We start from the raw sequence: 22163 nt of genomic DNA on the forward strand, positions 1-22163 counted from the left end.
ACTCTTCAGTCCCTTGCAATCTGATATCTAATATTACCTCTCTCCTGAAAATGTTCTTGCTAAGATTATTAATGACCTAGTAACTGTCAAATCCAATGTATTTTTCTCAATCATCTTTTTTTACCTTTCTGCACCTTTTGAGATTATCAGCTAACCTTCCCTCCTGTACTTCTCCATTTCAATCTCCTTTGATGGTTCTTCAACAACTAATCATGTTTTTTCCTCAAATTTAAAAAAAAAAAGCTACTCCACTACATGCCTTTGTACTGGCTGTCTCCCATACTTGGAATGTTCTGCCCCCTCACCTCCACCTTTTGGGAGGAGATAATGAGATGATATCTGTTAATCACTTAGCAGTGCCTAGTTCAAGATGGTGCTTTAAAAAAATTTGTTCCCTTCTATGTTCCCATTCATGTCAGTCAACAAGCACCCACTATGTGCCAGGTATACAGGGAAAGGCGAAAAACCGATTCCTACTCTCAAAGCTCTAATGGGAGAGATACATGAAAACAACTATGTATAAACAACATGATTAGGGGATAAATTGAAGATAATTACAGAGAGAAGGCACACAAAGTGACTGGTAAACTTCTTCTAGAAGGTGGCACTTTAGCTGAGACTTGAAGGAGGCTAAAGAGACCAGGAGATGGAGATGAGGTGGAAAGAATTCCAAGCACAGGAGATAACCAATGGAAATGCACAGAACTAGGAGAGAGTAGGTCTTGCATGAGGAATAGCAAGGAAGCCAGTATCCCTGGATCATAGACTATGTAAAGGGAGTAAGGTGGAAGAGATGGGAAAGGTAGGAGGGGGCTACATAATGACAGGTTTTGAATACTAAACATATTGTTTTACATTTGATTCTGGAGGTGATAGGGAGCCACTGAGGTTAATGAAATAGGAGAGTGGGAGGGAGAAACCTACACTTTAGGAAGATCACTTTGAACTGGAGTGGAGAGAGATATTCTCTGCTCAGTGGGTTAGACGGAAGATGCAACAAGGTAAATTTGCCTTACTATCAGAACAGGCTTCCCAACAATCAGAGTTAAGTAACAGTGGAATGAATTGCGTAGGAGACAGTGAGTTCCTCCTTATTAAGAGATCTTTAACTAGGGGCTGGATGATCATTTATTGACTATGTTGTCAGAGTTCTTTTTCAGGTATGGATTGCGTTAGGTAGCCCCTGAAAGCCCTCTGAACTCTAAAATTTGATGTAACTCATTTTCTTCACCTTTAAGCATCATTCTTAAATTCATACATCTCTTGAATCCATCCCCTTTCTCTCCACTCACGTGACCAAAAAACACCCAAGTTAATGTTCTCCCAGCTTCTCATGCAGATTATCGCAATCACCTCCAAAACAGTTTTCCTCTTTCCAGTCTTTTCCTTCTCCAATCCTTCCTCGATAAAGTTGTCAAAATAATCTTCAAGCTATAAATTCTGTGATCCTTAAAGGAGTTTCACTATCTTATTCAGAAGATATTTAAATGGATCCTGAAGTACAAATATAACCACGCCTAGACACTCCCTTGCTGGAAGAATATTCAGTGGCTCCCTATTACCACTAAGATAAAATACAAACAGCTTAGCATTGAAGGCTCTACTACATACATTTCCATATTATTTTACATTAATTTCCTTCACATATTCTATTATCCAGTCAAACTGCCAAACTTGCTGAACATTTCATTTCTTGCCTCTGTGCTGATGTTCCCGATGCCTAGACTGTATCACCCCTTACCTCTGGCTCCTTAGAATCCCTGACTCTCTTCAAGGCTCAGTCCAGGCATCACATTCTCTGGGGAGGCTTTTATTAAACTTCTGGTTATGAATACTCTTTTCTTCTTCAAATTACCCTGTCTTTATTTATCTGCTCATATGCTGATTCCCCCAAAAGAATGTTAAGTTGCTTGAGGGAAGAAGACATGTTTTCATTCTTGCCTTTATAGCCTCTCCTCAGTATCTATCACAGTTTCATGCACAGAGTAATCACTTAATACGCTTAATAAACTAAAGTGAATTTGGAGTAGTGTCATTGGAATTCTTGGTCAGGTATGGGTTGGAATAAACAATCTCTCGATCCCCTACAATTCAGATGCTGTGATCTGGTCAAACATTACCCACCCAAAAGTTAATGTCTAGATATTTCCTTTGGCAGCAATACAATCTTACGTCTTTCAAAAGATGCTATAAAATTATCTCCTTAGCAATAAAAATGAATCTTAACTAGGTTTTAGAACATATGTCTCATTAACAAAGGCTATGGTATCTGGAAATTATTCCTGGTGTATTTAGAATACAAATTTCAGGAAACAATAGTTTCTAATCAAAAAAGAAACTTTACTTTCAGTTCAATAAATTCAACAATCAATAAACATTTGTTAAGTACCTACTATGTATGAGGCACTGTGCTAAATGCTGGAAATACAAAGAGGCAAAATACACTTCCTGCCCTCAAGGAGATCACTTTTATTAAGTGCCTACTATGTTCAAGACAAAACCCTCAGGACTCATCTGAATAAGAGTTATCAACAGCTATGTTACTAAAACTTGTTGCTTCTTTCCCAATTTTCTCTATCTTTTCCTACAAACTAGAAGACACTATCTAATGAAGAAACCTTCCCCACAGGAGCACAACATTTTAGGATCAAAGGTCATTTAATCCAACACCTTTATTTTTTATACCTATCTGTCCTTTGCCTAAATATAGAATGTTACCCTTTCCCTTTTCCCATTTCCACTTGTTAAAATCCTATCCTTCAATGCTATCTTCTCAGCCTTTCAGTCACATGTATGACCTCATGCCCTCATCTTCTTGGAACACTTATGGTACTTGTCTTGACTATATCACTCATTTTAAATTATATTATATACAAAGTAAAATTGCTTCTGTATATCATATGCAGAAAAACAAGAAAAGAATCACACAAAATAAGAAGGTATTAATGGATTACAGGCCCTAATCTCTCTCCTAATCTCCAGACTAATCTCTCCAACTTCTTACTATACATATCTTAAACTTAACATGTCCAAAATCGAATTCCTTTTCTTTCCCCTCAATCCCTTCCTCCTTCCAAACTTCCCTTTTACAATGGAGGCCACCACTCAGGTTTGCAACCTTGGTGTCACCCTCAATTTGTTCACTCTCTCTCCCTCTCCGAATCCAATCTGTTGACAGGTTTTATCAGTTTTACCTTCTTGACATCTCTGATATATGCCCCCTTCTCTCCTTTGATACTGTGCTGGTTGGTCTCCCTGCCAAAAGTCTCCCAACTACAGACCATCTTCCCCCCAGCTATCAAGGTCAAACTGATCTTCCTAAAGCGCAGTTCTGGTCATGTCACACATTTCCCAACACACTTGTTTAAACTCTAGTAGCCCTCTATCACTTCCAGCACCAAATACAAAACAATCTGATTGACATTCAAAGTCCTTCATAACCTCCCCTCTCCTAACTTTTCAGTCCTCTTACACCTTATTCCCCACCACACAACAAACTAACACCTATCACATAAGCTGTGATTCAGTGACATTGGTCTCCTTACTGTTCCTCACTCTCCATTCTGGGCATTTTTACTGGCTATCCTCCAGGCCTGGAATACTGTCCCTTCTCATCTCTGTTTCTTGGCTTACCTAGCTAAAATCCCACCTTCTACAGAAAGCCTACTGTGATGCGCCTTAATGTTAATGCCTTCCCTTTGGGATCATCTACAATTTTTCCTGCATTTGTGAATACACATGTATATATTTCATCCAGGCATACACACACATACATGTACATAAACATGCATGTATTTGCACACACTCCCTTTCACATTGTCCCCCCATCAGACTGGGGACTCCTTATTTTACCTTTCTTTGTATTCCCAGTTTTAGCTCAGAACCTAACATATAGTAGATGCTCACTGAGATTTGTTAGTGTAAAGGGACTAACCACACCAGTGAAATCACAGGTCCACTGAAATATCAAGGTAAGCGCACATATCTCGTTTTCCCAACTGGAATCTAAGTTCCTTCATGAGCAAGCATTTTATCTCATTCACTTTTGTATCCTCAGCGTCTATTATATGAAATCTTGAATATAATAATTGCTGTTCAATAAATGACTGATGAATGAAAATATTGCATTTGATTTTGATGGTAAAAGGCAGAAAAGTGTTTTGATTTTATAAACCTAATAAAAAGAGAGAAAATTTTCATTTATGTTTGTTTTCCTGGGGTACTAAATGCTAGAATGTGAGCTAAACAGGAATTTATCCATATATGATCCATTTACATTTCTTGTGAAAATCAGTTTCTCCATTAATCTTAGGTTTGTACAACAGATACCCCAATATTTTACCAATGGGAAATGTAAGTCAAACTCAGATTGTGGGGGATTTTTTTAACAGCTTATTAATACAGTATTTATTTGTCTCCCCTCTGTCAAACCCTGAGCCCATGGCTTTCCCCAGGGCTGCCTGGTAAGATGGAGGTGGAGGTATACACAGGCTGGAAGAGACATGGAAGGACCAGGCGGACGAGGAGGAACATTCAGAAATGTAGGGGGATAGAAATGGCTCCATCACATGGCAAAGAGGATGAGGAAGGCCACCATCAGGCAAAAGAGCCCCATGGCCTCAGACAGGACAAAGCCCAGTATGACTAGGAAAAAAAGCTGCTGCTTCAGGGAGGGGCTCCTGGCATAACCAAGGATGAGACTTCCAAACACAGTCCCAATCCCAGCTCCAGAGCCGGCCACCCCCACAGTGGCAGCCCCAGCCCCGATAAACTTGGCTGCTGTGTCAATGTCCCTTGAGACGGCACTAGTTTGGAATCCACATCTGGGGACAAGAGAGGTCAAGGGACTTGCTGTCAAAATGCTGAGGTTTTCATCTGTCCAAACATCTGGCCATTTTAGCACCACTGCAGACAGCGTTCCATCCACTCAGCAGCTGAGAGCTGCTTCTCACAAGGGCAGGGGTAGAGATGAACTTGGCACAGGTGTACATACATTCTCAGGGGGTGAGAGGCAAAGCTGAAGAGCTGCCAGCAGAGCAGAGGAGACAGGGAGGGGGAGATTGTGGGGGATTTAAAATGCTATGTTGAGAAGTATGTATTTTATCTTAAAAGGAAATATGTAGCCAGAGTATACTTTTTGTAGTATTTAAAGCAAAACTCAGCATACTTGGGGAAATCCTAAGGAGAGTGGTTAAAGAAATTGACCTACAAAATAAGCGTGTTTGGTTCTAACTCCAGAGATTTTGTAGGAGATTCACATTTAGTAGATTGTACTAAAAGACAAGCAGGTGAGGGGTTTTACCAAACATGTTAAAGGCTACAGAGCAAATTTACTACTATGGACCCCACAAAATCTAAATGGAATGCAATCTGTGGAACCAGTCTAACCTTTTGCTTTTGAAAGACATGACAGAGTGAATAGGAAGTCTGCCTCAGTCAGGTGGCTCAGAGTTCCAGTCTCACCTCTAACCTCTTACTACTGTAAGCCATGACATAAGCCATTTTCTAAGACTAAGTTACAGCACTGTTCCTGATCTATCATAGTTCATGTTCTCAAGGAGTGAACAAGTGGTTTCTTGAATAAAACATGCCTAACTTTTTTTTTTTTTATTAAGCAATTGGGGTTAAGTAACTTGCTCAAGGTTACACAGCCAGTTATTTCTGAAAACATGCCTAACTTATGAAGTACTTTTCTCAATACACTCATTTTTTTTCTCCTAGAAGACATACACAGCATAAATAAAAATGTTACCTATGGTTGATGAGTCATAGCTTTCAGACCTTCTCATAGGCAGCATGATACCACAGAAAGAACACTAGGCAAGGCCCGGAGAAACCTACCTCTGGGTTTAGTTGTATCACTAAATACGGTAGGTAGGTTTACCCTCCCTGGAACCTGAATTTCCTCATCCATAAAATGAGAGGTGAATTACATGACCACTAAGGTACCTTTTTCCAGCTCTAAAACATGACCATTTTATGAAAATCAATCTTAGAATTTCCATTATCCATCCCACCTGCTTATACTTTGTTCCAGTAAAGAAAGGTATGAACAGTGAGTTTCAAATGTAAGATCCTGGTAAACTATGCAGTGGTTTTATCCCCCTTTTTGCACAGTCTACTGAGAAATAAATAGCATTCAATTCTTACTTCAAGTGTTATAACCAAAAGACAACTGTGCCTTCCCAAAACTGTACCTATACACCTTCTTCAACAGACCAAGTGAACTGATGTAATGCAATATCTCCATTAATTACATCAAAATACAAAGAGAAAAAAGACAAGGAACCAAAGTAGATGACATAATCTAAATTTTATTAGCAATAACAGTATTCTGAAAAAGAACACTAGCATAATGCAATGAATTTGAAAAGGTATGAGCACAAATAGAGCTGCCATTCCAAATAACCCATGACATTTGTTGGGTCAGGAGGAGACAGGATTTATGGGTGAATGGCAAAGGTATCAGGAGGTGAGGAGAACAGGAAAAGACACTAACAGTCTTATCTTTCTTTGTAAATTTTAGCTTAGAACCTAAAACTTACCCCATTGGTCAAAATCTCTGCCAATATCCTGACATCTGTGCAACAAGATAGTAAGGGGAGTTGGGAGTCCTAATTCCAGATTCAACCATGTCACTTACCACCTATGTGACCTTGAACAAATCATTGACCCTCTGTGAACCACAGTTTCTTCAACTGTAAAATACAGCTACAGCTCTGCCTAATCCCACAGAATTTTTGTGAGAAAAGCAATTTGAAAACCTCAAAGTATGACATAAACGTGGGTTAGTATTAAGGACAGATGAGGACAAGGGAGCAAAGAATGAGGACACAGAATCGCAAAAATTATAACGGACTGCCTTGAAGGTGTGCTCTACCTTCATCCCTTCCCTTTACTGAAGACTTTCAAGCATATAATGGCTGATGAAGGATGGATGACTAGTCAGTCAATAAACAGTTATTAAGCCCTTACTACTACTATGTGACAGGCAATGTGCAAAGTACTGGAGATACAAAGAAAGTCAAAAGAATCTCTACTTTCAAGGAGCTCACAGTCGAATAGGGGAGAGAACATGAAAACAACTAGATACAAAAAAGCAATGTATAGGATACACTGGAAATAATCAACAGAGTGGATGGTGATAGAATTATGGGAGATTAGGAAGAGAACAAGTATTTATTAACTGCCTACTATGCACGAGGCATGGACCAAGGTGCAGGGTAGAGGAGAAAAGAGTAGGAAGGGGCCAGCCAATTTGTGAAGAGGGCTTTGGATGCTAAAGAGAGGGCTTTATATTTGATCTTGGAGGTAATAGTGAGCCTGACTGAATAGCAGGGTTATGTGATCAGACTTGCACTTTGACAACTGAGTAAATAATGGACTAGAGATCAGACTTGCACTTTGACAACTGAGTAAATAATAGACTAGAGTAAGGAAATATTTGTGTCAGGGAAAAGAGATACAGTGTAGACTAGACATTCCAACTCAGGCATATAATGATTCTGTGACATATTTAAGCAGTTGTTCCTATAAGGGTTAGCTTATAGACGCTCAGGAAAAACCTGTAGAAAAAGATTCCAGGAAGCCCAACCTAATCAACTAAAGGACATTCAATGCTATTCATTCTGACTTATACTTTGCCTTTTTCAAATAATAAAATTAAATGCAGGAGAGAATCAGATGAATGAATTCTGAGGGAGAATAGTTTTGGTTTGTTTTTTTTTTAATATGCCCAGATAGCAACAGGAACTCAGAACATATTCCACAAGTGACTGAAATTCTGTAATCAAACATGTTTGTTCAACAGCATTACAATAAAGAAAGTTTCTACAAGGTATGCAACTTGTGGTTTTAGATAATAACACTTGATAGCCCTCTTCCCTCAGCAGGGGAATTCCTGACAACCTACTCACACATTGTTCAGCAGTACTTCGGTGAGTTCAATAGGTCTCCACTGCCCTCAATTAAATGTTTCATGCTCTGAGTTTTGTAAGGCCAACCCTGCAGACCTTTAGGCAATAAAAAAATTCATCATCAAGTCCAAGAAAGTATGGCAAGAACAACAGTAATGCTTTAAACACCACCAACAGTACAGGGGTATAGAAAGCAAAAAATCCAACTTCACACTAATCTTAATCACTTTGTCAAACACCACCAGCGATCAAAAGAAACAAGATTTGTATAGAGCCAGGGGCAGAAACAGATAAACATTCCTTTAAAAAAAAAAAAAGTCTATCATCCTTTTCTATCTGTCTCCAAGCCATGAAAAGAAAAAAAGAGAATGGAGTCCTAAAATTTCTTAGATAACCAAAGAAAGGTTTAATGAAGTTAACAGACATAAATTACAATATCAAGGTTTACTAAACTATCTACCCGGCAATGTGAAGTTACATGAATAACTAAGTCATAAAAGAATATGCAACATTAATGTCACCAAATTTCAACATCATTTTAGTCTGCTGTTCAAATACAAACTCATCAAAGTACTTTAATAAAAATACTTCCAAGTAACTGACCCAACTTCAAAGACAACGGATGCAAACATGGACAGTCTTATTTCCAATATTTATGTCTAATCTCAAAGGCTCTTTTTTAAAATGCCATCTCAACTCCTGTGTCACTGAAAACAAAAAAAAAAAAGGTTGTCTGAAAGAGAAGTGTTTAAAATAGCTTTTAAAAGGCATACACTATATATTAGGATAGAAAATGTTAATGCTATTAAAGCAGGGAAAAGGGTAATTAGGTATCTAAAATCTACCACACCAAGTTCATATTAATATTAAAAGTTCCTTAGGATTTCAGAGTTGGAAGAGATCTTAGAGATAATCTAATACAGTCTTCCTTTCATGCCTTATATAAGATCTGTCTATGGTATACCTATGTTAGGAGATCACCTGGTCTCTTTTGAATACTTCTAGTAAAAAGAAATTCACTACTTCACAAAGCAGCTCATTGCATTCAGGGTCATGTTAAAATGTTCATATTAAACTCAGCTGTGCCAAAATCTGTCTCCCTAAAACTTTTAACCATTTTCCCATTTCTATCTCCTGGAGCTATGTAAAATAAATCTATTTCTCTTCAACATGGAATCTTTTCAAAATTCGAAGATAATTATGGTGCATCATCTACCACTGTCCTTTCTCAACCATAAGTCTCCTATCTAGACTTACAGAGGCACAATTCCTTCAACCATTCTGAGATTAATAAATATGGTTTCAAGTTCCTTCATCATCCTGGTCATCCTCTTCTGGACACCATATATTCTACCAATATCTCTCAAAGTATGATTCCCTGAATTGAACAGAAATATGGTCTCATCAGTGTAAAATGCAACAGAACCTCCCTTTTCCTAGCTACCATACTTCTATTAATGCAGTCTAAGATTGTGTCAGCTTGATTAGATATATAACACTCATAGCTATTATCAGTCATTAAAAGTTTACTACCTATTAGATTAACTAGATGCCATGGAAACACTAATTAGGATTTAGTCAGATCTAAAACTCAAATTTTCTAATCATTGATATTTGCTGGAGAATAAATCTAGTTTTGTAAACCCTTAAAACAAACCAAAAAAAAAAAATTTCCTTCCAACTGGACTGTGGCCCTAACTAAAGATATCCAAATAAAAATGTCACTGAGTAATTATATTTCAACATACCAATATTTAGAATTTTAGGAATTCTCTCAGCCTTAGAGTGACTTTTAAAAAAAAGTCAACAGTCCCAAAAAACTACTACAAACTCAACATTAAGATTCATATACCAATAATTCTGGATGGGGTGAAGGTATTCATGAAAGGACCTAATATTAAATTAGAACAAAGACCCACCACTCACAAGGAGCAATCAGAAATGATCTGTGAATAAAAGTAAGAAAAAGCTAAACCACCACCAGATGAATATAAAATCACAAATAAGGAGAGCATTTTAATAAAGACCAAAATTTTACCACCAGGAAAAGAAAGATTTGAAGTGGTCGACAGATTTACTACAAACTAGTGGGAGCACTTCAATCTAGAGGATTTAGGTATAGGGGAAAACCACTTTTATCAGGCCTGGCATGCAGAAATAGACCTGATGCCCACAAACTTCCATGTTTGTAGTCACAGACACTTCCAGAATAACCAAATCAAATTCATTTGATCTCAGTCAACAGGGAATCATTAACCACTGAAGGGATACGGTCTTATCCAGAAGCAACAAATATGTGGTCCAGGCACAGCCAAACCATATTAAAATGCAATTGGGAAATATTTAACAAAATAGATAAAAATACAATAAAACATAGATAATGTTCACTTGTGGTTTTCTCAGTCAATATACAGCCCACAAGGATCTTCACATTTGGTGTGATGGTCTCTAGTTTCTATTTGAGTTTGACACTGGTGTTGTTTACTAGGTCTTTGAAGTTGTATTTCAAACAGCAATAAATCTTCAACATAATTTAGTGTTTTCCTTAAGCATAGATATTTTTATGACCTGTGGGCCCTTTCAATGCTTCTAGAAACCATGACTAGAAACCTATCAGAGACTTTCTTCAAGTAAGGGAAATCTAAGAATCAAAAAGTATCTGCCAAAGTTTTGAATGCAACATACACTTGAATATTTTTTGATAGGTAAATCACAATATCAAGAAACTAGATCAATGTACGACTACACATGTATAACCTGTATCAAATTGCTTGCCTTTCCTTGAAGGGGGAGGAGAAGGTGGGAGGGTATTTGGAACTCAAAATTTAAAAAAAAAAAAACAAATTTAAAAAAAATTATATGTAATTGGAAAAAATTTTTAATTAGGTCAAATAAAACAACAATATAAAAACCAAGAATCAGATGACAAAAGTACATGAAGATACTTAGCTTTTGTACAGAAGTATTTGAGAAAACATTCAAATTTCTTTGGGAAGATATTGCTCAGAATTGGAAAAGGCCTAAGAAAAGTATCACACTTAAAATACACAAACTTGGGCTAGGTAAAAGGAGAGAAGTACAGACTGTAGATAACTCCCAAATCAATATATCCAACCCTATGTCTCTCTTCTGAGCTTTTCATTCTCCCTCATGCATGCCTCCACATCCAAATCAGTTACGAAATCTAATGACTCTACAACACATTCATATCTCTCCTCCTCTTTCTTCTATATTACACTGCCTCTGTCCTAATTCAAACCCTCATCACCTCTCAGCTGTACTTTTGCAATAGACTGCTAACTAGTGACCATGCCTCCTCTCCCTGCTCCAAGCTATGGCCCCCCTCCAGAGTTGTCAATAAATATACCTAAAAGACAGTTCTATTTAAATCAAAATACTGACTCCTCTGTCATTTAAAGCCCCTCATCATCTGCTTCTAGCCTACCTTTCCCATTATACTGCCCTTCCTCCTCATGTACTCATTCTGGTCAAACTGGTCCACTTCCTGTCCTTCATATGCATCCCATTTTCCATCTCTCTCTCTCTCTCTTTCCATGCTTGGAATCTACTTCCTTTTCACCTCCTCCCCCTAAGAACTTACAGCCTCCTCCAAAACTCAGTTCAAGGGCTTCACTGTTCATGAGGCTTTCCCTAATCCTCCTAGCAGCTAGTAACTCCTGCCTCCAGAAATTACCCTGCCTTTATTTTTATTTTATGTTTACTTTGTATATGAATTTCTCCTAGTAGAATGTAAGTTCCCTAAGGGTGAGGCTTATTTCATTTTTTTCTGTGTGTGCCTAGAACTTAGCAGAACATTTGTCACATAGGCAGTCCTTAATAAAGCTTGCTATCTGACTGACTAAGGTGGTGAAGGGCTTGGGTTTCCATAGCAGGATCACAGTTTTCAAGCTGCAAGGAAGCTTTTGGAGTATATTAAGAATAACTTCTTCATTTTATAATTGAGGACACTGAAAGACAGAGGGGGTACCTGGCACATCTGATAAATGCTTATTGACTAATTGTGATTTTCCAAAGGTCACACAGAGGGAGCAATATAGCTAGGATTTGAACCCCAGGGTCCTAACTACAAACACGGCATGTCTTTCACTGAATTGTGATGTCCTTTACCCCATGTAATCAAAGTGATCCACCATTCTTCTGTTTCTGTGGCTCCACATAAATTCTGGGCAAATTATTAAAGCAAATAATATGAAGAACTCATATTTCCATTGTGCTTTCAAGTTCATAAAGAGTTTTCTTCCCAACGAATTTGTAAAGTAGGCAATACAACTATGATGGAGACCAATCTGTTGTAATACATGGAGTGCAGGTCTTGGGAGTTGGGTAATCTGTATCCAGACACTTCAATCATGGGCCAAGTTCCTTAACTCTAAGAGCCTCTACTTCCTCATCTGTAAAATGAGAATAATACTTGCACTACCTACCTTCACAAGTCCGTTGTGAAGAAGTTCTTTGTAAATTTTTTTCCCCTGAGGGTTTTCCTATTTTGTAAATCTTAAAGTGAGTTATTTAATCAATCAACAAGCATCTGGCAATATGAACACAAAAAATATAACAATCTCTACTAAAAAGCTTACATTCTAACAGGGAAATAAGTACATAAAGAACATACAAAAGAAATACAGGTAAATACAAAGTAGGGCAGCTAGGTGGCGCCACAGTGCACAGAGCCCCTGGCCTAACATCAGGTAGACTCATTTTCCTGAGTTCAAATCTGACCTCAGACACTTAGTAGCTGTGTGTTCCTGGGCAAGTCGCTTAACCCTGTTTGCCTCAGTTTTCTCATCTGTAAAATGAGCTGGAGAAGGAAATGGCAGGGGACTCCAGTATCCTTGTCAAAAAAACCCCAAATGGAGTCAACAAAGAGTCAGATATGAATGAAAACAACTGAACAACAAATGCAAGGTAATCAAGAAGAGAGAGATCAGAAAAGACTTTATATGGAAGGTGGTGCTTGAAGGAAGAGGAATTCTATGATGCAAAGCTGAAGAGAGATTATATTCCAGGCATGGGGGACAGGTAGAACAAAAACCAAGGGAAAGGCATGGCAAAGTGCTGGGCACACAGTAAGCACTTAATGTTTCTTGATCTGACTTGAAGGGCAATAGAGTACCATGTGAGGAATGGAGGGGCCAGTTTGGCCGGATTACAGATTCAGGAAGGGGAAGAATGTATGATAAGACAGGAAAGATAGGTTGGGGCCACGATATGAAAGACCTGAAAAACTAAACAAAGATGTTTACCTCGAGGGAACAGAGAGTGACTGGTGTTTACTGAGCATCTGCAATTAAGGAAAATTATTTTGGCAGGTGTATGGAAGATAAACTGGAGTAAGGATGATGTTTGAGGGAGTGAGACAAATTGGAAGGATGCTTCAATAATCTAGGTGAGAGATAGTGAACACCTGGATAAAATGGTGCCTATGGGAACAGATAGAAGGATTTGGATGAAAAATATGCAGTGGAAGGAAAATGAGAAAGATTTTGTAACTGACTGAGTATGTGTGATCAATAATTAAGGATAGTGAGCTAACAAATCTGAAAGATTAGAAAAATGACAATGTCTTTGACAGAAATAAAAAGGTAGACAATGCATACATTTTTGGGAAAAGATAATAAAAGTTCAGTTCAAGACACGCAGAGTTTGATATGTTCTCTGGGGTATCCAATCGGACATTATGATCCTCCTATTGCTGATAAGGGGACTAATGCTCAGAGAGAAGGAAGTGGCTTGCCAATGGCCACATAGCTAAGTGTCAAAGTCAGAATTTGAACACAGAACTCGTGACTTCCGAGTGTAGGAATATCTGTCCCTGCAAAGACTAGATGCATTTACAAGTTGGTATGTTTCAGTCAGAAGAGAACCAGAGTCCCCCTAAGTTTCCTTCTCTGTAAGTTAAATAGTCCTAGTTCCCTCACTTGAGTCACAAAGGACATGATTTTGAGGTCTTTTTAACCATTCCTGATCACTCTCCTCTTGAAGGCTGTGATCTCTCATCAATGCCTTTATTAAAATTTTACAGAAGAATTGAAAATAACATTCCAAGTAAAAATAAGTTTAAGGCTTTTTAATATAAGGTAGAACTTGATTTGAACCTTGAAAAGACACATAAGGACTCCAAGGAGTACAAGGGATGAGGGAGTTAATTATCGTTGCAGAAGTTAATAAGTGTGAAGGTATGAAGGTGGAAGATGTAATGCTGAGTTTGGGAAACAGCTGCGAGTACAGTTTGGCTGGAATGCTGAGTGAGTGAAAGGGAGTTATTTGGGTTTTTTAATTAAATTAATTTTCAATAAACAAATATCTATTTTGTCTCCCTCCCACCCAAATCCATCGCATACCCCCACACTCCTGGCTCAAGTGAAAAAACAAAATCCTTGTTATGAATATGGTTCCTTGTGGTCATCACTCCCTTTTCTAGAAGTTCATTAACCATCTCTTTAATAATGCATTCTAGGATTTTGTCCAGAATCAAAGTCAAACTCATTGGCCCAGTAATTAGCAGATTTTATTTGCTTCCCTTTTTCTGAGAAGTAGGCCATCTGTTCTTCTCTAGTCCTACAGTGCCCCTCCTGTTGCTGAGCAATCTTTCACATGGAGAAAGGATTGAACTTCCTCTGTTTGACCAGAGGGCGGAACTACCAACAATGGATGGAAAACAAATGGTATGATATATGTAAAGAACTTTGTGAACTTTAAAATCCTATATAAATGGAAGTTCCCACTATTATTCCCCAATCTGTTCTTTAGTTTCCCCCATCTGTAAAGTAGTCGAGATGTTTTCCAAGGTCTCCAACCTTCAAGATATTTTCCAAGGTCCATACTATATCTAAAACTTATTTCATGGAGTAAATGGCATTTCCAGACTTTCCCAACGCAACAAAGACACTATGTTATCCAAGAACTAAAAGTAAAATTTTGCCACATATTATTAATAAGAATAGGGTAAGACAGCTCACCCAGAACATTTTAGTAATATATAAAAAGGTTGTTCAAATTGTTTTTGTTTTTGATAACTGGGAAAAATACAAGAAACTGTCAATAATTGTAAAGCACTTTAATGGTAATGGAAATCTGAAGATCTTCCCTGCCCCTTGGGCCCTTGATAGGCTTAACTGAATCTGAGAACCTTCCCTGATTTGAAGATATACTCTGCCCGTCTAATAGGCTGAACATGGTCACATGGAGCCTGTGGTGGGAGTTACACACCTTGTAACTTTGTGATTGGGCAGTGGATCAAGAGGGTTGTGACATTCTCTGATCCAGGAGAAGGCTATATACATACATACATACATATATATATTAAGTTTATTTAAAAGATTTCCATGTCCAAGAGCACCAAAGCAGTCGCAACAATGGGTATACTGTCTTTTCCTCTCCCCTACTCTTCATCTAACCATTTATGTTTCAGATACCTTTTGGGTAATAAATCTGTACCAAAATGAACCTGATATAAGTTTCTTGAGGAAAGGGACTAAGTTTTTGCATTTGTGTCCTAGATTTTAGTAAATAATGCCTAGCGCATACAGAGTAAGCACTTGAGAAATACTTTTTTATTCATGCATTTATTCCACTCCAAAATGAAAGAGGCCCACAATTAATATCTGCCCCAGATCAAATTTCTGGATTTCTCTGGAATAGATTCATCCTAAAACTACATCCCCAGTTTTTCTACAGAATCTAATCAGTTTCTGAAGGCAGAGAGGCCAGCATTCATTTAGCTTTATTCAATTAATAATAACAAGCTCTAAGTAGTGTGAAATGAAAAAGCTTTCAAAATATAAAGACCTGACAGAAGAAATTAAACCATGTGAGAACAAGAGGAAGTAGAAAACGACCCCCATCATCCAGCTTAGGGCTTTTCAGTGAACCTACTGAGGATGAAAAGAATAAAATAAAAAGGAAAAAAAATAGTCACTTTATCCACTTGTGCAAAACATGCATGACATTAAATATAAATTATATATTGTAATAATAATACTATGGTAGAAACTTGTTACAGGACACTATTTCTAACTGAATTCTATTGAACAATGAGAATGACTTCTTTAGTAATAATAACAATAAATAATGCAGCTTACATTTTTATAGTCTGTTTATAAAGCACTTCATCTCATCTGAAATTCACAACAATTCACAATCGGAATGACCTTTTTTATACATCACTAAAATGTTCTGGGTGAGCTGTCTTACCTTATATTTTGCTTTTAGTTTTTGGATTAAAATAGTGTCTGTTTTTGGGTTGGGAAAGTCTGGAAATTCCATCTACTCTATGAGATGTGTATACAGCACAGGTATTATTATGACTATTTTATAGATCTGGAAATTGAGCCTTCCACTCCTCTTCTATCCCTTCCCCCCCCCCCCGCCCCCCCGGCCAAAGAGGTTGAATAGCACAAAATATATACAGAAGGTGTTTTAGGAAAGAGGCTTTTGGGTAACATCACAATCTGATAGGATCGTGGGCTACCTAGCCAGAAACAATTATATGAGATCCTCTAGTCCAATTCTTTAAAAGATAAAGAAACTGAGTCCAAGAAAAGTGAAATAATTTACCTAAGATCATCCAGGCAGCCTGGGGTACTGGACCTGGATTCAAGTCCCACCTCTGACATTTCTGGCAGTGTAATTAATACTGGGCAAGTCTCAATGCACTAGGTACCTAAGGTTCTAAATTGCTCATAAGGTAAGATGAGGAAGTTTCCCCATGCAGGAGCTCTCAATACCAATGAGATCACAGATCCCATACCTATCCCTAGCCATAGAGAAACAAGGGGCAAAAGATAAAATGCAAATCTAAGATTTTCAATCCAAATCTAGAGTTCTTTCTATTATACCCAAATCTAAAAGGCATTCTTATCATTTATAAAATGTTACCCAAAAGCTTGATTTCAGAAAGAAACAAAAAATTTTGGACACATCCCCAAAATTATGTTTCTATCTTGTCCTGTTTAATGAGAAAAAATTTATTCCATATTTGATTCCCTGTGCCATCAAATAAAGTTGCCTTAGGAAACTCCACACTTTTCCTAGCACAAAAATAACTAGTGTTTACCAGTAGCAAGCTCTGAAAACACCTCCAGCACCAAGAACCTGACATATATTCATCAATATACAAAGAAGTAGTTGCAATGAGATAAAAATACAAAAGAAATTCGAACAAACAACTATTTAACATAGGATTATTTATTAGCTCTAAAATCCTGGACAATACTGAAAAGTCTCCATGCTGTTTCTGTAAATACATGAATTCTCAAGGTTGCAGACTGAGTACTTTAGCCATTCCCAAGCATTTTACTAAATTAAAGCCTGATGGTTTCAGTGAGCCTTATGGTGACTGCCAGCTAATCCTCTAATGAATTCTGATGCTACTCTTTAAATAGCAATTGGCCAACAGCATACAACCCTAGGCTTGTTAGCTTACTGAAAAATAAGCTTTGCCAGATTCACACCAGGTTAGCCATTCCAGCTTTTGCTGACTCACTCTAGGAGTAAAGGGGCACTTGTTTTCTGGAAGGTCAAGTTACAGCCTAATACTGAGGAGGGATTCAAATTAAAGAAAGAAAGATGGCAAGTTCCCCTTTTTTCTGTTCAGCTTTTGCAGTTTTGGGTTAGAACTGAAGTCACAAAGATAAATGATGCTGAAACTTCATCTACAAGTGGAAAACACACGGACAAAATACTCCATTCAATCTATACAATTCTAATAAGGGAAATTAAGTTGAGATTAATGTAGTCTTACAAATGGGGTAAAAACAAAATCAAATATATAGGGGGGCGAGATGAGGAATTCTTGGCTAGACAAGTCCCTGTAAAGAGCGGGGCGATTTTGGTGGGCTACAAACTCCATGACTATACTTATTTATTCAGTTAAAATGATGTTTCTGTCCTTGATTTTATTCATTATCTATTTTTCATTATCAGTAACTTGTATGAATCAGATCGGGTTGAGTTGTTTCAATTGAATGCCATATCTTTTTTCATTTTTATTTTTCTAATTTGACGGAATGCAGACAGCTCTTTCTGCAATTGCTCCCACATGAAGTCAAGTTGAATCAAGTCAACAAGCATTTATTAAATACCTACTGTGCGCCAGGCACTCCTCTAAGTGGTGGGAATACAAAAGAGGAAAAACAGCTCCTACTCTTGAGGAGCTCACAATCTAAGGAGAATTGCTTCTTGGCTGTTAAAATATAATCTATTTCATTTGTGTGTGTGATTGTTTGATGCTCACCATGCCCAGAGTCTACTGATTCCTTTCTTTTTTTTTGAGGGGGGGAAGGCAAGGTAATTAATTGGGTTTAAGTGACTTGCCCAAAGTCACACAGCTAGTAAGTGTGATCAAGTGCCAGGGACCACATTTGAACTCAGGTTCTTCTGACTTCAGGGCCAGTGCTCTATTCACTGCACAACCTAGTTGCCCCTACTGATTCCTTTCTTAAAGAAAGTCTGAAAAAGATCTAGGCATGAAGTTTCTGTGTAATCTACCAGTCTGTGTGCTTTATCATTCCTTAATCATGACATGAAGGTAACGCTTGTTTATCAAACTTTATGTCAGAGGAATAAAAGCTTTGGCAGGTTGTTCCATGCTAGAAAGCCTCTGAATATGGTCCCAGAAACAGATGGCATCTGTGTTCCAAGAAGCAGTCTAGCAGAATACAGATTTATCAACAGTAGGCTGGATCCTTGATAATAAATTTTTTGGTCATGGAAACATAGGAAACAAAACAAAAATACAAAATGACATTTGTTGTAGAAAAGGAGGGAGAGGGTGCTAAAAATCATAAAGACCAAGCCAAACCAAACTAAATCTATAAACATATAAGCTAATTGTATATATCTATCTGCATTAAGCTAATTATCAGTACTCTAAATGGTGAATGCCCAATGACCTAATGCAACCATGATAGTGGAAGACCTCAGTTTTATTAATTTTGACATTTATATTACAAACAAAAGCAAGGGGAAAAAGTTAGATGGAAGGTTTGCTCATAGGTTTTCCTTGGGCAGGGAGGAAAAAGAAAACGGTTTTCTCCTATATCCAAAAGCAAGAAGAGAGATGTCATGGGGCATCTAGTCCTTGAATATTGTGATGTGCATGATAGGGATTAGCAAAAAGACCACCACAAAAATATTCAATATTCTGCCAACACGTGGTATAAAGTATGAAGAGGTAAAGAGACTCTCTGAATTTATTAAGACTCGAAATTAAAACATTATAAACTTCGATAATGAGTAAGGTTAATATAAAGACTGAAATAGGTAAAGATGGAAATAAATATACTGGAAAACATGGATCAGGATTAAGTAATGAGAAAACACAAAGACTGTTAGATTACATTGAAGCTCATGTCTATATGCCATGCATGCTCATACCATATATACTTTCTTTAAGAAAAGAAGTTTGTACATGACCAACACCAAAAAAAAAAAGAAGCAATTCTCATTAGATTGTGAGCTCCTTGACGGCAGGAGCCATTTTTTCCTTTCTTTGTATTCCCAGCATTTAGCAGAATACCTGGTACATAATAGGTATTTTTAAAATGCTTATTGGGGAGGCTAGGTGGCACAGTGAATAGAGCACCGGCCCCGTAGTCAGGAGGACCCGAGTTCAAATCAGGCCTCAGACACTTAACACAAAAACTAGCTGTGTGATCTTTGGCAAGTCACTTAACCCCAACTGCTCTACCGTCCCCCCTCCAAAAAAAAGCAAAAAAAAAAATGCTTGTTAACTTGATTTGGCTAGACTTTGTGTGAAAGTAACTGCAGAAAGAGCTGTCTGCATTTAGTCAAACCACTGAGTTTTTAAAACTAAAAATCAAAATTAGTACAATGCTAGAAAAAAATTTTAAATATGGAATTCGATTGAAACAACTCAACCCTATTCAATTCAAACAATGAAAAAGACAATGAATAGAAGAAAGGACCTTAGCAGATTATCATAATTTCTAACATCAATGGCCAGGATATGTTTATAGAAGGAATCATCTTCAGGAAATTAAAAAGTTCCTTTAATCAAATGAAATAACATGTAAATTACTGCACAAACCTTAAGGCACTTTATTATCATTATTGTTGTTGCTGTTGTTAATATTTAAGGACTCCAAACTCTTCCCAGAAATCAAGGCCCATCTTTTCAATTAACACCATTTTTACACCAGTGTTGTTGCACAAATGAAATAGAATGATATGTCTCAGAGGAGTTAAAAATAAGTAACAAAAGCAATGGCAAAGAGTGTGATGTAGACTGCAACATGTAAAAAATAAGGAATTTCAGTGAAGAACTACAGTAATGATTTCATCAAGAAACTATATGGGTTCGGGCTCAGATACTTAGCACCACACCCAGAAATAACTGGCCGTGTAACCTTGAGCAAGTTACTTAACCCCGATTGCCTAAAAATAAAATAAAATAAAAAGAAACTATATGGGCAAAAGATAAGCTGGTCATATGTGAAGAACAAAGGACAATAGGTAGAATAACGACACTAGTATCCACACAACGCCAGGAAGTTTCCTTGCACATTGGGTGGGTCCCCTGGGAGGGACTTATGAGAAGGGATGGCCAGTCAACACTGCACAAGAATGGGCAGTGGAAGTAAAATCCAAATTAATGAAATCCCAGCCATAGTTAAGCATTTAACACTCAAAAGAGTGTTTAGAACAAGACTACAGTTCCAGCACGTTCTGCCTTGGTCATGTCATGCCTTTAATATCGGGCTTAGTTCTGGGTATCACATTTCAGAAATGGACAACCTGAAGCATATCCAGAAAAGGGAAACCTTGTGCCACATAGGCAACAACTAAAAGAAATTAGAGCTGTTGAAGAGAAGACAGCAGGAACGTGATAGCTTACTTCAAATATTTTTAAGGATTGTCATGTGGAAAAAGGATATTTGTTCTGCTTGACCCCAAAACAGTCGAAAGAGTAAGAGATGAAATCTACAAAAAGGCAAATTTTGTCCTGATATGAGGAAAAACTTCCTATTAATTGGCGCTAAACAAAGTGGAATGGGTTCCCTTGGTAATTACTAGGATCCCAATCACTAAGAGGTTTTCAAAAAGAAGTGTAATGACCACTTATCAGTGTTAGGGCCCAGGAGATTCTTTGTTAGATAATAGCTGGACTATCAGGGGCAGAGAACCTGTGGTTTCAAGGCCAAGTGTAGACTAGATCCTCAAGTCCTCAAGTCTGGCAGTGAAAGGGCCATACCTGAGGACCTAGAAGGCCACAGCCTTAAGGCCACCTCTGCTATTTGTTTCTGAGATCCTTTATGACTCTAATGACTGGAAGCTAAAACAAGAATTCAACAAAACATCATTGGGCATCACATCCTGCCCTGAAGTAAATTCAGCTAACTCCAAAGTGAACTATATGTAATTTATAAGGCCAATAATAGGTTATAAAGTTACTTAACCAAACTTTAACTTCTGATTTATCTTTAATTATCTATCTGCTTATTTTTGCTAAGATAACTAAGAAGTCAAATTCTAAAATATTATTTCAAAATGCAAATGAAATAAAGAAAACTAAATCAGCTGGATCTTTTTTAGGACAACAACACTCCCATATTGGAATCATTAATGATAAGCTACATAACAGTATTCTATACATCATCTGTCATATGAGTGAGAGGCTCTGTACTACTGACTTCTTCTACAGGACTTTCTCAACCATGCCCCCTTGACCTTCCCTTCACTTGCCCCTTTGTTTTTTAGCTCCCCTCAAACGAGTTGTCTTTCTCCATTAAAATGTAAATCAGAATGTAAGCTCCTTGAAGGTAGAGAATATCTTTTTTTCTGCTTATATTTGTATTTTCAGAACTTAGCACACTGCCTGACACATACTATATACTCTTTTTGTTTTGTTTTGTTTTTTTGGAGGTGGGAAGGCAGGGCATTGTGGTTAAGTGACTTGCCCAAGGTCACACAGCTAGTAAGTGTTAAGTGTCTGAGGTCAAATTTGAACTCAGGTCCTCCTGACTCTAGGGCCAGTGCTCTATTCATTGCTCCACTGAGCCACCCCTTCAAACTATACTCTTAATGAATTCTTGTTGACTTGACTATAAAATCAACTATACATTCAAATACACAGCTTTTAACAGAGATGATAAAAGTTTTTCTACATACATATAAATGATACACATATATATTTAACATATATGCATATATACATATACAAGCAAAGTGACTTTATTTTGCATTTAACATTAAAAGCCTAAATAA

The 22163-nt window shown here is 37.4% G+C and overlaps 1 protein-coding gene across 2 annotated transcripts in view; it reads right to left on the minus strand.

Moving 5' to 3' along the window:
* CDC14A (cell division cycle 14A) overlaps positions 1-22163 on the minus strand; it is a 208905-nt gene that overhangs the window by 71189 nt on the left and 115553 nt on the right. Inside the window, exon 6 of one of the 2 annotated variants that reach the window (XM_069090525.1) lies at positions 8969-9016. The exons of the other annotated variant lie outside the window; for it this stretch is intronic. Coding sequence (XP_068946626.1) covers positions 8969-9016 — 48 coding nt within the window. The remainder of the gene's footprint in view (positions 1-8968; positions 9017-22163) is intronic. 2 annotated transcript variants of the gene reach the window in all.

Source organism: Petaurus breviceps, unplaced genomic scaffold, assembly GCF_028583685.1.
Source record: "Petaurus breviceps papuanus isolate PSGF00001 unplaced genomic scaffold, PetGlider_PUasm1.0 186, whole genome shotgun sequence".
Taxonomy (NCBI): Eukaryota; Metazoa; Chordata; class Mammalia; order Diprotodontia; family Petauridae; genus Petaurus; species Petaurus breviceps.